The sequence below is a fragment of the Protopterus annectens genome, chromosome 8.part0 (assembly GCF_019279795.1).
Source record: "Protopterus annectens isolate FY-2018-M chromosome 8.part0, PAN1.0, whole genome shotgun sequence".
NCBI lineage: Eukaryota > Metazoa > Chordata > Ceratodontiformes > Protopteridae > Protopterus > Protopterus annectens.
The window spans coordinates 222,314,779-222,333,444 of record NC_056741.1 but is presented as its reverse complement, the minus strand read 5'-3'; the positions used below and the strand labels follow the sequence as shown (position 1 = coordinate 222,333,444).

The 18,666-nt window shown below is 42.0% G+C and overlaps 1 protein-coding gene across 2 annotated transcripts in view; it reads right to left on the bottom strand.

Moving 5' to 3' along the window:
* Window positions 1–18,666, bottom strand: part of LOC122808712 (complement C1r subcomponent-like) — a 252,509-nt gene that overhangs the window by 19,599 nt on the left and 214,244 nt on the right. For both annotated transcript variants that reach the window (XM_044079700.1, XM_044079701.1), the window contains exon 6: window positions 2,651–2,725. In XM_044079700.1, the coding sequence (XP_043935635.1) occupies window positions 2,651–2,725 (75 nt within the window). The remainder of the gene's footprint in view (window positions 1–2,650; window positions 2,726–18,666) is intronic.

The window sequence follows — 18,666 nt, the reverse complement described above, 5'->3', positions numbered from 1 at the left end:
TATATATATATATATATATATATATATATATATATATATATATCTATAGCAGGTTTGCAGGAAGGTAAGCAATGCTAACCTCTGGTTAAAGATGCTTACAGAGAGATAACTTCAATATTGCTTAACCTGTGTGTGCCTTGCTTACCCCTGCACAAACGGGCTTAAACTCGCTTACTACTGTTTAAATATGCATACTCTTGCTTACTACTACTACTGTGTACACCCGCTTACCACCGCACTAATTTAGACAGTAATGTCTAATGGTTCTTGGGAAGGTGGTAGATTTGGACACTGTATGGATTTATCATTCATTAAAGGAATTGTTATGGCTAGGCTTGCATAGGCCTTAGGGCCGATAGCCTAGTACCAACCTATGAACCTATAAATATTGTGGGAAAAAATTTCCAGGGAATTGTTATGGCTAGGCTTGCATAGGCCTTAGGGCCGATAGCCTAGTACCAACCTATGAACCTATAAATATTGTGGGGAAGAAATTTCCAGGGAATTGTTATGGCTAGGCTTGCATAGGCCTTAGGCCGATAGCCTAGTACCAACCTATGAATCTATGAACCTATGAACATTTTACCTTCCATTTGTATCCCTGATTCCTGTGTACATATACTATATGGGGCACTTGTGATTATCTGTGGACTTTACAACATTATGACAATGACACCTCACACCTGCATTTAATGCAGTACTCCAGTTCAGAAATATATGTTATGTCATAGGTTATGCAACAAAAAATTGGTCATGAAGTGATTTGACATTGAAAATGGATTGTACTGGAGTGGGACTCAAATCGGGAATGACTGCTCATAAGGAGAATGCTCTGCCCACTACACTATTGCTGTACTGCTTCATTTGCATATAGCTTGATTTTTATCCTCTTCTGCCATTTAAGCTGCATTAACCGTAGCTAAGCGATGGGCAAACCCGTGCATTCACGGTTAAATTTAATGTGTTTTATAAAAAAAAGACACTCCTTTATATTTAATGTTTTAACTATTGCTCTTGTAAACTTAGGAGGAATGTTGCTGGGGGTATGCGAACACCTATTAGCGGTCTCGCTCATTCTTATTCATACACTGCTGTTCTTCATTGCAGGGGGGTGTGTATATTCTGAGAGGTCTGCTCTGTGTCTGTTTAGGAGCTCAGGCAGCACGCCTTCATTGATATGCATGGCGCACTGCCATCCTGCTCCTAAACGGCCATATCCGTGTAGGACTAAGCTAGTCCTGCACAGAAGGATAGTGAATCCGGGGGACTGAATGATGGAATTTGCCCCTTCCTCACTGTTGTGCGATATTGGAGTTAGTATATATAAGCAGGAAGTGTGGGGGGCTGTGTCACACACAGACACACACACACATACATTATATATATATATATATATATATATATATATATATATATATATATATATATATATATATATAATATATAGATATATAAATATATATATATATATATATATATATATATATATATATATATATATATATATATATATATATATAGATATACATAGATATAGATATAGTTATAAACACAGAAAGAGAGAGATGCACACACACACACACACACACACACACACACATAACACACATACACACACACACACACACACACACACACACACACACACACACACACACACACACACACACACACACACACACACACACACACACACACACACACACACACACACACACACATACACATAGATTTTCTACATGGGGTCAGGGTAAAGTGTCGCTTGTCATCATCTCTGTCTATTTAATGCCACTATGCTACCTTCTTCAACAGCCATGCTTGACTATCATAGGTCTTCTCTCACACAATTTATCCACCTCTTTGCTGGATGCCCTTACTTCTTTTTCCTTTCTTCCTGTCTGTCCCAAATCTGCTTCACCAGATTATCTTCTGCTTTCCTGCATGTGTCCAAACCACCATAATCTTTTCTCTTTGACTTTTTCTGCAATTGGAGCTACTTTGGGTTCTGCTTTTATGTCCTCATTTCTTTGTTTGTCCCACAGTTTGTATCTTATCAGACACAGACATATATACATATATATATATATATATATATATATATATATATATATATATATATATATATATATGATATATATATATATAGAGAGAGAGATAGCTATAGATATAGCTATAAATATATGTATTTATAAAAATAGCTGACACATCTTGACACACCTGATGAATTTTTAAGCTGAATCTTCAAAGAAAATTTCAGTAGATGCAATTTATATTCTCCTTTGAAGTGAATTACACAGTTCAACATTAAAGACATATATGTGACCTGTCTAATGTAGGAGTTACTCCTAAATGTATTAAAATGGCAAGAAATACATTTAGTGATTATCTAGAAAACCAAATTAATTCTGCAGAAATAAACACTTGTAACAGTTCACAAGTAAAACTAGTGACCATGCTATTAGGATTTTTTATTGCATGGATCAAAGATTTGAAAACAGTGTTAATTATTTTGGTTAACAGGCCAAAGGATAAAGGTACTCTAAAGAAGCTTGAAACAAGGCACAGCTAGCTCATATCCCAGTATACTCTGATTTTGCTTTATAATTGATTATTATCAGTAGTCAATATATAAATACATTGAAATACTTACTAGGTAAGCAGTCTGGAATTTTGGTATAACCATTCACATCTTGCCAGTGATGTGAACCTCTACATGTATATATGCCTAGAAAAAGAAAAAATGTAGTACACAGTAAGTAAAAATATTCAAAGAATCTTACCTTTTCCATACCCTATTAATCAGGTAGGTGGTTGCTAGTAAAAAAAATATAACAACTGTATCTCTTGTTATCAGATTTTACAGATTGTTGAGAAATGGAATGCTCTGTCTCTCTCTCTCTCTCTCTCTCTCTCTCTCTCTCTCCAAATCATATTCCTTTTATTTTTCACTGTTAAAACTATCATATGATAAAAAATATAATTTTAGACAATTCATACATAAGTAATAGAAAGTAAAAACATAAACATTAAAATTCAACAGTGATACTAAGAAAATGCTATAAACAAATGAAGAAAAATAAAAAAGGCATACCATGCTGAAATGGCCACTTCCCCTTGTACTGGACAATCACATTCTAGTTAACTGAAGAAAGTCATTACAAAAAGAGTGGTTATAAAATGACTTACTACAGAAAAACATTCCCCCAGATTCACTAACCTCCCATGCAGGACTAGCTTAGTCATGCACGGAAGCACTCATTTAGGAGCAGGAAGGCAGTGCACCATGCATAGCAATAAAGGCGCGCTGGCCGAGCTCCTAGGCTTACACGGAGCATGTACAAGTGCAGGAGGCATGTCTGAGAGCAGAGCTCTCAGAATAAGCACACCCCTGCAATGTCGAACAGCAGAAGCTGTTAAGAAATGAGCGTGATCGCTCATAGGTGTCCTCATATCCCCACCAACAGACCCCCCATGTGTACAACAGCAACAGGGCATATAAATTAAAAGAAGAAACCCATTTATTTCTTTTAAACATCCGATTAAAATTAACCGTAGGTGCACAGGTGTGCCCATCGCTTAGCTACACTTAATGTAGCTGAAATAGCTAAAGGAGGATAAAAAGGATATGTGCAAATGAAGCAGTATAGCAATATTGTAGTGGGCAGAGCATTCACTTCACGAGCAGTCAATCCTGGTTCAAGTCCCACTGCAGTACATTCCATTTCCATGTCATATCACTGTTATGATCAATATATTAAGTTGTATAACCTAATAAATTACATATTGGTGTGAACTGGAGTAGTAAGCTGTGTAATGAATGATAACCCCATACACTTGCCAAATTCACCACCTCCCCAAGAACCAGTAGACTATTACTGTCTAAAATATAGCAGTAGTAAGGATAAATAAGCACGTGTAAGCAGGTGCAAGTCTGTTTGCACGATGGTAAGCAGTGCTTACACAAAGTAAGCAATAGTGAGGCTAACCATGTCACCGGAAGTTAGCAGTGCTTACCGTCGTGCAAACCCACTGACAACTGCGTAAAAGTGCTTCAGCCACTCCGTATCCAACGGACCTCATTCCGGCCAGCAACAAATTAAACAGTCCTTGCAAGGCTCGAACCCAGGAGCCTGCACACCACAGCCAATCTGATTCACTAAGCCACCACAGATATACATAACCCTGAAGTTTCCACAAACATAACATCCAGCAATATCATTCAACATTACAGGACATGTAGCTAAATATGTAGATGTATGTGCGTGTGTGTGTGTGTCTATATATATATATATATATATATAAAACTAAATAGATATATACCTCTCCCTCTCTATATTACATATGTATACATATATAGACATACATATATATAAATATCCACATATAGATATATACATATGCAGACATCCATACATCTATATGTCATTAGATATATATACAGCAATATATATATATACATATATATATATATATATATATATATATATATATATATATATATATATATATATATATATATATATATATATATATATATATATATATATATATACATATATATATATATATATATATATATATATATATATATATATATATATATGTATGTGTGTGTGTGTATATACAACGATATATATCTATGATATGATACAGTACATAAGAATGACATATATGACCACAGGCACCGCCAATGTGAGTGAGGGGTCTCAATCAACATATGTGTTGCAAGTACCAATATCCCCCCCACACCAAACAGGTGAAACATACAAACAAACACACAAAGTAAACAAACCACTGCTTCCCAAACCACAAGCAGGATACTACCAGTGGGAGAAACATTGTGGACCCGCTAAGTCTAATCTAGATAAAAAGACAGGAATGTCCCTTGCAGGACAACCCAAAAATTAAAGCATATTCAGATTCCCATCATTGCACCGATGTGTCAAGGCAGGGCACGTATGTTCTCGGACTACAAGGTTGAGAAAGCCTGATGATCCATGGGTCAAGACAACGTACGTGACTGGTCCCAAGAAGTAAAGAGTGGGCAGTGTGTAGTGGTGTGGTTAGACTTGACCTGCACCCAGAGAACGGATGATTGCTGCAGAGGAGGAGCAGGGAGGGAATGATGGGTATGAAATTAAGGGTCGAGGCATGCAGGTGTTGGATGGAGCGGTTCTAATCGGACTGCCTCATGGATGTAAGCAATAGTGTGAATTGGGCAGAGCAGTCTCCTAACGAGCAGGCAATCCCAGTTCGAGTCCCACTGCAGCACAGTCTATTTTACATCATCAAACACGCTATAACTACTTCTGTTATTGCAAAATCCACTAAATAACACATATTTATGAACTAGAGTACTGCAGGAAATGCACGTTAAGTGTCAGTGTCAGAATGAATAAGGCACTACTAAGCAGGTTTAAGCACAAATAAGCAGTAGTAAGCATATGTAAGCACTAGTAAGCATGTTTAAGTGCATCTCCATGGGGGTAAGCACTGCCTACACAGATTAAGCAATATGGAAGCTAACTGAGTAGAAGAAAGTGTGACCAGAAGTTAGCAGTGCTTACCTCTGTGCAAACATGTGCATACCCGCTTTCCACTGCTTTAAAGTGCCTTGATCACTTTGTATCCAGTGGCCCGTGTTCTGCCCAACAACAAAATAAACAGCCTCTGCAAGTCTTGAACCCAGGACCCTGTACACCATACACAAAGTGATTTACCACTAAGCCATGACAGATATATGCACCTGTAATGTTTTCACAAACATAGCATCCAGCAATACCATTCAACATTACAGGACATGTAGCTATACATGTAGATGTATGTGTGTGTGTATATATATATATATATATATATATATATATATATATATATATATATATATATATATATATATATATATATATATATAAAACTAAATAGATATATACCTTTCCCACTCTGTATTACATATGTATATGTATATATATATATATGTATATATATATATATATATATATATATATATATATATATATATACATACTTATATAAATATCCACATATAGATATATACATATGCAGACATCCATACATCTATATGTCATAAATATATATATATATATATATATATATATATATATATATATATATATATATATATATATATATATATATATATATATATATATATATATATATATAGCTATATAGATATATATATATATATATATATATATATATATATATATATATATATATATACATACACAGATATATATATATATATATATATATATATATATATATATATATATATGATATAGCACATAAGAATGGCATATATGACCACAGGCACCGCCATTGGGGCTGAGGGGGCTCAATCAACATAGGTGTTACACGTACCAATACCCCCCCAGCCAAACAGGTGAAACATGCAAACAAACACACAAAAAATGTAAACAAACCACTGCTTCCCAGACCACAGGCAGGATACAACCAGTGGGGGAAACACTGTGGACCCACTAAGTCTAATCTAGAAACAAAGACAAGAACATCCCTTGCGAGACAACCCAAAAATTCTTGGTTATTTGGATTTCCGTCATTACACATTTTCATCAAGGCAGGGCACGTATGTCCTAGTACTACAAGGATGGGAAATCCTGATGGTCCATGGGTCAAGACGATGTACGTGATGGGTCCCGAGAAGTGGAGAGTGGGCAGTGTGTAGTGGTGTGGTTAGACCCGACCTGCACCCAGAGAAAGGATCACTGCTGTGGAGAAGGAGTGGGGAGGGGACGATGGGTATGAAATTATGGGTTGAGGTGTGCAGGTGTTGGATGGAGCGGTTCTAATCGGACCGCCTCGTGGATGCAAGCAGTAATGTGAATTGGGCAGAGCAGTCACCTAACAAGCAGGCATTCCCGATTCGAGTCCCACTGCAGCACAGTCTATTTTAGATGGCAAAGCATGTTATAACTAATGTTGTTGTTGCAAAACCCACTAAATAACACCAAATAACACATGGTTGTAGCTCCCTACTGTAGGCATGTAATCTGGTCTAATTGGCATCACAACTTATTATTGTTGTCCTCACCCCCACCCAGGGATTTGAGTGTCCAAATCTACCTCCAAATTCAGTGTATATGCACAGCTGTTGCTGTAGAAGAAATGGACAGCTATGGACCTTCCCTTCAGCCTTCCTGCACATCCCTGGCTATTTCCCCTACTGCCTTTCCCACTATGTGCCCCTTTTCACAACTTACCTATAAACCCCTTTTTCTTTTCTTTCAAAGTTTAAAGTTAAAATTAGGTGACTCCCTCTTCCCCAACTATATTGGCAAAATCTGGAACTCCCTACCCACATCTATTACCTCAGCTGTCTCAAAGGACACATTTACAAAACCCTTGAAGGAGCACCTCAAGCACTCTTGGATCAGCACATGCTCACCACCTGGCTAAATCCTCCCCCCACCTTACACTCTATACCCCTACATCAAATAGTGAAACCGACACCTCTTGTCCTGCCTCACATACAAATCCCCACATCCTTCTAACCTTCCCTATTGCTCCCCTACCAATTATTCCAACAGCCTACTATACAGTTACAATGTCTCCCCTCTACCTACCTACCTACTCCTTCACTATTCTCTTCTACTCTACCACACAGGTATGGAATAACTAAACCTAACCCGAATACCTGAGCGTATCCTAGCCAGAACTGTTAAACTGGGATATAACTTCACCTTAAATTGACCTTTGTCAACCTTCATACCTGACATGGAAACTTGAACTAAGGATGAATAATGCCTATATGTTAACTTAAACTAAGCATGAATAATATGTTACTTAGCTATGTTAAGTCTGTTACTCTCTATGACTGTGAACACCTCTGTATTGATTGTAATGATTAGCTGATTTCTACTGTGGAGCTTTTCTCCCCGGGCCTCCACTGAAAATGGACAAGCATCCAGTCAGATTTTCCCAGTCAACAAATGTAAAATAAATAAATAAACTAGCACAGGGGAAGCAGGAGTAAGCACTTTTAAGCAGCAGCAAGCGGGTTTAAGCCTGTTTGCATGGCAGTAAGCAATGCCTACAGTGGTTAAGCAATGTAGAAGCTAACAGAGTGTAAGAAGCTGTAACCAGAGGTTAGCATTGCTTACCCTCACGCAAACCTGCTTACAATTGCTTAAAAGTGCCTTAGTCATTCTGTATCCAACAGCTTTCATCCTGCCCATCAACAAAATAATCTTCACTCCCAAGTTGCAAACCCCGGACCCTGCACACTATAGTCAAAGTGAGTTACCACTAAGCCATGGCAGATACACATACAGCAGAATGTCAAACCTGGGACGTAGGTTCCACAGAACTGTGAGATGAGGTTGGGTAGGTGTGTGAATAAACCGCTGCTTCTCAAACCCCTGACAGGATGCTACCAGTGGGAGAAACAGTGTAGACCAGCTAAGCCTAATCTTGACATAAAAACAAGTCTGTCCCTGGCGGGACCAACCAAAAATTGTGAGTCAATCCGATGTTTACACATGTCTCGAAAGATGAACAAGGCAAGGTTCATACGTATGTGGACTAAATGGATGAAGAGCCTGAAGAAGCTTGGGTTGAGGCAATATACTGGATGAGTACCAGGATGTGGAGAGAGGGCAATGTGCTGGACTAGCAACTGGTGAATGGATGCTTGCTGTGTACGTGGAGGTCAGGGGCAGGGGAAGGAACCATGGGTATGACATTATGGAAGATATATGCAAATGAAGCAGCACAGCAATAGTGTAGTGGGCAGGATATCCACCTAATGAGCAGGCATTCCTGGTTCGAGTCCCACTGCAGCACAGTCTATTTTACATGGCTAAGCATGTTATAACCAATAGTTTTGTTGCAAAACCCACTAAATAACATATATTTATGAACTGGAGTACTGCTAGAAATGCACATGTGAAGTATCAGTGTTAAAATGAATAAGGCACTAGTAAGCAGGTTTAAGCACAAATAAGCAATAGTAAGCATATGTAAGCAGTAGTAAGTGGGCTTAAGCCTGTTTGCACGGCAGTAAGCAGTGCCTACACTGGTTAAGCAAATCTGAAGCTAACATCCTGTAAGCAGATGTAATAGCGGGTTAGCAGTGCTTACCTCTGTGCAAACCCGCTAACAACTGCTTAAAGTGCCTTAACCACTCTGTATCCAATGGCCCTTGTTCTGCCCAGTAACAAAATAAACAGCTTCTGCTATGCTTGAACACAGAGCCCCACACACCATAGCAAAAGTGATTTGCCACTAAGCCATGTCAGATATACATAACTCTGCAGTATTCAAAACATATCAACCAGCCCAGTCATTCAACAGTACAGAGAATGTATTCCAACATGTAAATGTATGTGTGTGAGTAAATATATTAATATCTAAACAGATACAACATATCAATAGATGTATATATATATATATATATATATATATATATATATATATATATATATATATATATATGTATATGGCCACACATCTGAAGATAGCAATCGTAGATTGACAAATACAAATATGTCCACATGCACCGTTAATGGGGTTGAGACGCCCCAAACAATATACGTCATGTACGAATAGGCATACCCCCCACCACAGCCAAACACATCCACCCTGCAATACACTAAAGTGTTACAGATCCCATAAGCAGGACCTGACATGACATGTGCACAACACGTAAACAGTACTACAACCCACCTGTATGATGTCAGGCTGGTATTGGTAACATATAATGTAGTATAGTGTGGCTCCAGTAGGAAATGTAAACTATGGAAGCTATACATCACCAGGGTACATATACACAGACACATATATGCAGATACAGATATACATATATATGTATATATATATATATATATATACATATATACACACACATATATATATATATATATATATATATATATATATATATATATATATATATATATATATATATATATATATATATATATATATATATATACACACACACACACACATGTCTACACTACATAGACACATGCAGAGATATGTACAGTAAGATACATATGTAGAAGGTGCACACAATATGGAACAGCCACTGTGCCTACAGTTCATATCTGAACAACTGGACACTGTATGGGCCACCCATACAATTACAATCATCGCCTGCAACATATACCCACAGAGAGGTCATAGGAAAAACACCACACACAGGTTTGCAGAAATGGAAAACATTTATTTGTATACCACAGTTCGATATGCCATGTCATATAGTTGTGCAGACACTGACATCCATATAAACAGAGTAATGCAACTGTGAAACAGTGATACTAATACAGTAGTCTGGAAAGGTTCACAACTGTCACTGTCCAGGCCAATGCCTTCATATTGTACAATAGTAAAGACAGACTGGGCCACAGGATACCAAACAATCAATACTATGTAATACAGGTGTATAGTTCAGCAGCCTCCATCTACACACTGTACAAATTCACTAAGTGTTGAAGACTTCAGTTGACCAAATGGGATGCAACATTTACATAACAAGGCATAACTGACACCATCACAAGTACACTGACAAACAGAACAGTCTTGTATTGCAGGAGGCAATAGGCCTGCAGTAACCCAATATATGTGAGTAATGTAAATATAGGTGAAGTATATGGTACTGTACATGCAGATACCTCAAGGCAGCTCACCCCTGATATCCCCACATTTTTAACAGCCTAGGTCAGTTATGGTGCTCAATACTACAGGCCCATATACCACTGTTACATACACGGCCTCTGGAGTGCATAAGGAAACACATGTATTGTTTTGGTGTAGCCCACACCAATATGGCCCCAGCACCACTGTATGTGTGGGGGATACAACATCAGTGGACTGATGGCAGCAATGGCAGTGTGATATATACACAGCCCACTACAGAACAACCCCTGACAGCATGTCATATGTGCAAACCTTGGTATGTAGGTGGAGGACAGAGGCTGGAACACAGGCCCATATGTGGGAAACTGTTACCATATACTAAGCAATTTTCTGGTGTTACAGGATAGTCTGCAACATACCCTTAGCCAGGGAATTGAGGTTAGAAACATAAATGGATGTAGCCATGTACTGATAGCACTCAACACACGCACACTGCCAGTGACATATCTGATTCAGGACCTGTGTGGTGGACAGACAAAACATGATAGGCACATCTCTGGCCACCAACAGGATAGGCCCACAGTTGAGAGCTATGCAGACAGACTGCATTCCAAGGTAAACTAGTATGTATGCACACACCCTGTAACACCAGTACTATACAAAGCATAACACAACTCTACTCACAGTCTGTCTGTAGTTTTGGAACTTCCTACAAATATGTTGCTGGCCTATGTGTGCTGGTTCCCCTGTAAGAGGGACTGCTACCTACTGTCTGTAACACTGATGCCCACACACAGAAAGGATGTCCATCACACAGGAAAGGTAAAGAGACCTTGCCCACATGATGTAGGTATTTATAGTAGCTGGTTGCCATGACAGTGGTAATTGGAAGTACTACAGAGCAAGCTGCATGCAGTTAGCAAATGTAGGACACTGATTGGTGCAGAGGCCATCACCTGATCAAGTGCATCACCTACTAAAGCCAGGCTGCAATCTACCCCAAACAGCTCAATCCATTTACAGGAAAGAGAAAGCAAGCAAAAAAGAAAAGAAAAAAAAAATAGAAACGTAGAGAACATTCACAGCTGAAAACACAGCCAGCTACGCAGCTGCCAGACAGTAATAAATACTTTCCACAACAGGTATTTGAAGTATATGTACATGTATTAGAATGTAGTACCTGGTCCATAGTACTGTGATAGATGATGTGGAATGTGTTATATGTGCCAGCAGGTGTTGTTGTGATGATGGTCAACTGAACAACTGCTATGGACAATAGTGATTGTCCCTGTGGGTAGAGGGCCATAGCTGTTAACTGTGCAGGTCAGCACTGATAGACAGGATGTAAGTCATCATAATGTGTGTTGTGTAATGGGGATTATGCATATGATGCGGCCAATAGCCGGTGGTGAAAGCAATGCCAGTATGATGGACATGTGGGAGCCATGGACTACCACTGGCAGGATACCCAGGTGAATCTGTAATGTACCACGGCGGAATGCCATAGGTGTGTAATAAAGTTACCTGCAAACAGGTCCCACATATACCCCACCAGTGTCAGGCCATGTCCATATGTGGCACCTGTCTGTGTTGTAGCAAGGCAGAACAGTACAGCTGTGCAGGGAGGTGTCGTGAGATTGTGGAACTGATGTCTGAATGTACCCCACATTCTGAATGTACCCCACATATAGGTATGCATATGTGTACATATGTCACAGATATAATATCTAAGGATAAATGTATATCAGCATGTATGCCCAGAAATTTACATATACCCATGTGTAGACATATATATGTGCACATATATATGAAGTCACAAATATCTACACACATATAGATAAATACCGATACGCAAATGTCTACATCTGTACAAACACACACAAACAGATATGTAAGGAATGACATGTCCCCTATATCACTGCCACAGTGATGTGTGCTATGTGTGAGGCAGCAGCACACATAGCAATACACACAGACATCTACATCTGTCAGTGTGTGCAACATGAACGGATATGTCACATGTTAGTCCCGTTCTAGCACCACAATGCCCCCGCCTGTGAAGTATACAATGGGAATATAGGGAAGTATGACAGATATACACGTGGAGGTGGTCAGGATTGGTAGATATAGAGGACAGTCTACAGGGGTGGTATCTGACACATGTAGTGGGTAAACACCGTGGATGGTGTGTGTGGTCTGTGATGCAGATGCCACATGGTCCCCAATATGGGTATGATGGGAACAAAGCCCCCACCAACTGCCACTCACAACAACAGTTCACATCCTGAAGGTGCCAGATCTGGTGGCTAAGCAGGAGGAGCATGTTGGCCATGTGAATGTGTACTGGGTGTGTCAGACTGATGTAGCACATCCCTCATGTGTCTGTGGAGCCTGATATAGAACAGACCCTAGACCTGAGCTCAGGGGACAGGAACATGTTTGTGTATGCCCTGAGGGGGTGGACCAATATCCCCTGGGTGGATCCACCTGATGGTATTGCTGTAACAGTACATGAGGAGGCCCCAGGTTGGCACACACATGATATGGCTAGATAACCTGGTCAGATGGGTGTGGAGAGGTGGATCAGCTGGCCAATGGAACATATACATGTTATTGTCTCACTCTCATAGTACATATGTTGGTAGTCATAGTCTACATAATCCCGGTACATGTCCAACAGCATGCATAGAACCCCCTTATAACACAGACTGTCAGATGAGCAGCAATCGCAGAGCAGCCATACCATTGGCATATGTATAACCATAGTGGCCCTGACAATGGCATGCAAGTGAATAGTCTGTAACAGGCCAGCAATGTTAGTGTCCACACAGGGGACATGGCACAATCACATAGCAGAAGAAGTGGTACACTACACAATCTGAACAAATGGTAGTTAAGCTATAGCCATACCTAATCAGTTGTGTGTATAGTCTGTTGAAGCTGATATGGTGGGGGGCTGACAGAGATGTGTATTATGAACTGTGGTAACCTTGCCATATGAGTCAATCAGGCCTGTTCCCATCCTCATGTTTTTCAGGCAAGATGGCACACATCAGGCTGCCAGTGTATTCCGCGGAGGAGAATGATGTCATCATAAACCACATGGTGCAGCACTACCAGGTCCTGTTTGGCAGGACAGCACAAGACCAGCAGGAGAGGACCACCCTGTGGAACGATCTCATACACAGGGTTAATGATGTCAGCCTGAATAACTGCAGTTATGAGCAGGTCCGGCATCATTGTACTGACCTGCTTCACAATGCCTGTTGGCATGCTGCTGCAGTCCGGGGGGGATCACCTCGCCATCCACCCCCCCCGACACGTGTGGATGAGCTCCTGGCCAGCCTCTTGGCACCTGCCCATCTGGAACACCATCAACCACTGGACCGCTTCGTGGAGGTGGGTGTCACCCATACACCAGCTGAGGAGCATGCAGGTAAGGACACAGGGCACATCAGTAGACCACTGTTGTGTAAATATCCACAGTGGTACAGGTAGATCATGCATATTTGATATGTCATACAAATATTGTGTTGCTGCATTGGAGTGATAAACAGATGTCCAGATGTGGTAGTATTGTGTGAATTTACGGTTGATGTATGGTAGTACTGCACTCAGCCTGCAGCAGTGCCACAGGTGTGGCCACTGACATTGCATCTCTCACCCACTTATGTAGGTCCCTCTGGAGTTACAGCAAGGCAGCAGCCTGAAGCTGGTGAGTATGTCTTATGCAGATGCATGCCAACACACCGGACATGTAATGGTGATGTTATATTCCATGCACACATCTAACACACCTACCATGAATGCATGCTGTACATGTGCATGTATTGTTGCTGTGAAATGCATGGTCTCACAGGGGCGAACATGATGGGGTATTGAAAGGGTATGTCGCACACCTGCATGACAACTAACATCCTGTCATTGTGGAATGTGTCCACAGGGGGTAACATACTGTTGGTAGACATGGCCTACAGTAGCAACATGTTCTGAGTAACACCCATATACAGTGCAACACCAGTGCACATACCTGTAGGGCAATGGCAACTGCTGCTGAGATACACTATGGCATATGGCTTTACAGTAGTCCACATTATCAGCTGGGTCTAAGCTGCAACATGTAGTGTTTAATGTATGGGACACTGCAAGCTGACACATATGTGTAGGGCTTACCTGTCATGCATCTGCATAAATGCTGAGGGGGCAGTCTCAGCCTAAAATGCCAGTGCACTGCAGCAGGGATCCTAAGGATGGCAGGAATGGCTCTATCTGCATATAGTCAGGTCCAGGACCTGTGACAGCCATAATCCTACCCACACTGCAATAGTGACGGCATTGTGTGAACACCATGGGATGTACACATGAGTAGACCTAGCAATCATGCAGAATAGGGGGACATGTGTAGGGTAGGCTGAACATATACTGGCAATTGCAGAAGACCCACGCTGGTTTACCCCTGCCATGATCAGTAACTGCTGTAGTACACACAACAAGAGGTGTGATAAATCATCACAATAAGGGTGCGTACACATATCCCCACATGGTGTGTATGCATTGCAGCCAGCAGCTGCACACCTAACACAATCTGTAGACACTGCATGTGAAAGTACAGGACATATGTTACATACCGGGAATGTGTACAGCTAAGATCTGCAGTGCTCTGGTCTCATGGCAGATCACGGATGCATGTGTAAAAGCAATAAAGGTGTGTACACCCCCCCATAGCCACGGTATGCTCTGATGGTTGTCAGTGTAAGCATTTCTGCAGTGGCCATACATGGTCTGTTGATGTTGATAGCTGTAAATCAGGCATCAGGCATTCACCAATGACAACAGTCCACATATCATCCCAGGTATGTGTTGCTGAAACAAAAGGGGCTGTGAGTTATGGTGCACAGTACATGGCAGGGTGCAGAACAGGTGCACACTAATAATGTGTACATGGCTGCAGAGGTATCCAGGGGAAGGGGCATCACCTAGTCACAGCACATGCATCATACACATGTATACCATTGCTAGCATGGTGTGAGTACAGTTGAACTGCATGCTGGTCTTTACCATATGTTCTGCATGTTGGCAGATGGGTAATTGGATGACTGTGTGTACGATCATTTTGCAACCTCACGTGTGTTTTTGTGTGTGTGTGTGTGTGTGTGTGTGTGTGTGTGTGTGTGTGTGTGTGTGTGTGTGTGTGTGTGTGTGTGTGTGTGTGTGTGTGTGCATCCTGGTGGCTAGTTAGTTTGCCTGCAGGGACACTCTGGTGAAGTGGTGGGAGATAGATGCATGTATGATGCGTGTGTGTATTTGTGTGTTTGTGTGTGTGGCCATGTATGCACATGCGTGAATGTGGGGTGTTCATGCGGTTCTACCCCCCTTTGGGACCGTGCAGTACATGGACATAGAGTGCCACATTGCACACCATGAATACATGTCATTTACTCACAGGACAGCAAATAGTATAATATGGCCTGTAGCTTGGATCAGGCATCCGGAGGGAAGGTAGACCCCAGGTACACACCTAATATTGCTGTCAGCAGAGAGGTCACCTACAGCCCATGCATGCAGCTCTACAGATGCATTGGGGAAGTAATAGTCAGCACCAGGGAGTGTATCCACATATTACAACTGAGACATGATGGGCCGACGGAGCAGCATATCTGGCATGTATTGAGCATTACATACACATGACACACCAGTGAGAGCTATTATTGGTACAACATAGTAGCCCACACATATAGAGGCCATGCACATCATTCCAGCCATACAGAGGGTGCATACGGAATGACAGCATTGAAGCCATGTTACTCCACTACACACAGGTCAGGCAGGTAATTTAGCAACATGCCCTGTGTTGTGCCCGCTTGTATGGGCATTTAGAGGACTGTGATGTTAATGAGTGGTAGCAATGCTTGTATGTTAACAAGTGTGATGCAGGCTGGGGTAACACATGGACATATACATGGGACTGTCTGTAAAGCCATGGACAGGCAGGTAGTACAGAAATGTGTGTGTGTGTGTGTGTGCGTGTGTGCGTGTGTGTGTGTGTGTGTGTGCATGTGTGTGTGTGTGTGCATGTGTGCGTGTGTGCGTGTGCGTGTGTGTGTGTGTGTGTGTGTGTGTGTGTGTGTGTGTGTGTGTGTGTACTGTTAAGCAATGCTGTACAGGTTTTAAAGTGCAGTTATTGTTTTCCTCCACAGGTGGCGAGGTGGTTCAGGGTCCCTCCTGCACCCAATCTGATGTAAGTGTCCATACAGACACCAATGATGATAATGATAATAGTGAGGCACATGTGGGATTGTCAGGGGCTGACACTGCACCAACATTTGACATCCCCCTTTTAGCCAACCCACCCTCGCACACAGTTACAGTGCCTAGACACACCCCAGCACCAGTGGCTATAGCAGAGGGACAGCTGGCATTCAGGGGCAGTGCACAGGAAAGTGTGGTAACCATGCCTACTGTGTCCAGTCACAGCAGGCATAGCCGGATGTCTAGCAGGCTGCCACATAGGCAAATGTACCAGGGTGCTCATGGTAGGGCCACTGGACATCATGCCCCTGGCATAGGCAACATAGCTGCAACCAGCAGAAGCATGTTCCAGGCTGTAATGGCAGTGCAGGCACATATTGAGTGTTACACCAGACAGGGCCTTAGGCTGCAGAGGGCTGCACTCGCATCTGTAGGTGACAACCTCCGTGAAGTGGTGGCTGCCATCCGTGCTTCTAATGAGCAAGCAGATAGATGGCATGATGAGATGATGGCCCTCATCAGCCATGATGTGTCCATGCTTCAACATGTGGTGGGGCTGCAGCGTCACTCCCGCATGGATGTGGGTTAGCAACACCAACAGCTGGCACTCATTGTGGGCATGCTAGGACACCAAGGGGCTCCCATAGTGGCAGTAGCAGCCTCAGCAGTGCGGGGGGTATGCTGTCCACACCACAGCAGGCCACGTGCACATGGTGCTTGCCAATCCCAGGAGGGATGTAGTACCAGCAGACACATGTCATCAGCAGGTGAGAGTAGCACTTCAACGCCTGTACCTGCACATGCCCATGGAACCCCTGGCAGGCACAGTCCACATGTCTGTGGCCAGATGCAGTGAACTGCACACCCTGCCAGGTATGGTCTCCAGCTTTCCATAAACACCTGTGTAGGGCAGCCACAAGACAGAACTGTGTGTATGCATACCCACACACTATGCAAACACACCTAGGGCAACCTCATACCTATGCCCACCACATCACCTCAGCCAGCTCCCCAGAGTACACCTCTCATCCACACGCATGGTGTCAAATGTATGGCCCACCCTGTGTATATGATGATACCTGTGCCCCATCCCTGTCTTCCATACCATTGATGCAGGGACAGGCTGATATGGTTCTGATGCACACAGTGACTGTACACCAGTGTACAACAGTCCAGCAGTGTAACATGTTGTAGGGTGCAGAGTGTGAGACATATTTGGCAGGTAGTGTAGCCATCCAGCAATGATGTCTTCTAACTGTTAGTAACACTGCTTGGTTGTGGTCTCTAAACCGATATGCAATTGTGTTGTAGTGGTACATGCATCAGAATGAGGATGCCCTGTGCATATGATGATACCTGTGTCCCATCCCTGTCATCCATACCATTGATACAGGGGCAGGCTGATATGGTTCTGATGCACACAGTGACTGTACACCAGTGTACCACAGTCCTGCAGTGTAAGATGTTGTAAGGTGTAGAGTGTGAGGCATATTTGGCAGGTAGTGTAGCCATCCAGCAATGATGCCTTCTAGCTGTTAGTAACACTGCTTGGTTGTGGTCTCTAAACTGATATGCAATTGTGTTGTAAGTGTACATGTATCAGCGCGAGGATGGTCTGCAGTCATATTGCACAATGGGGTATGTTACACTATGGCAGTGACATATCTGGAGTACAGTCAAACACATTTCACAGGTTACTATACCAGGTACTGCCTATGCCACATGGACAGGTGGCCCGCTGAGGCGTGTATACACTGCAACCTGATGTAGACCTATCCACATACACACACACTG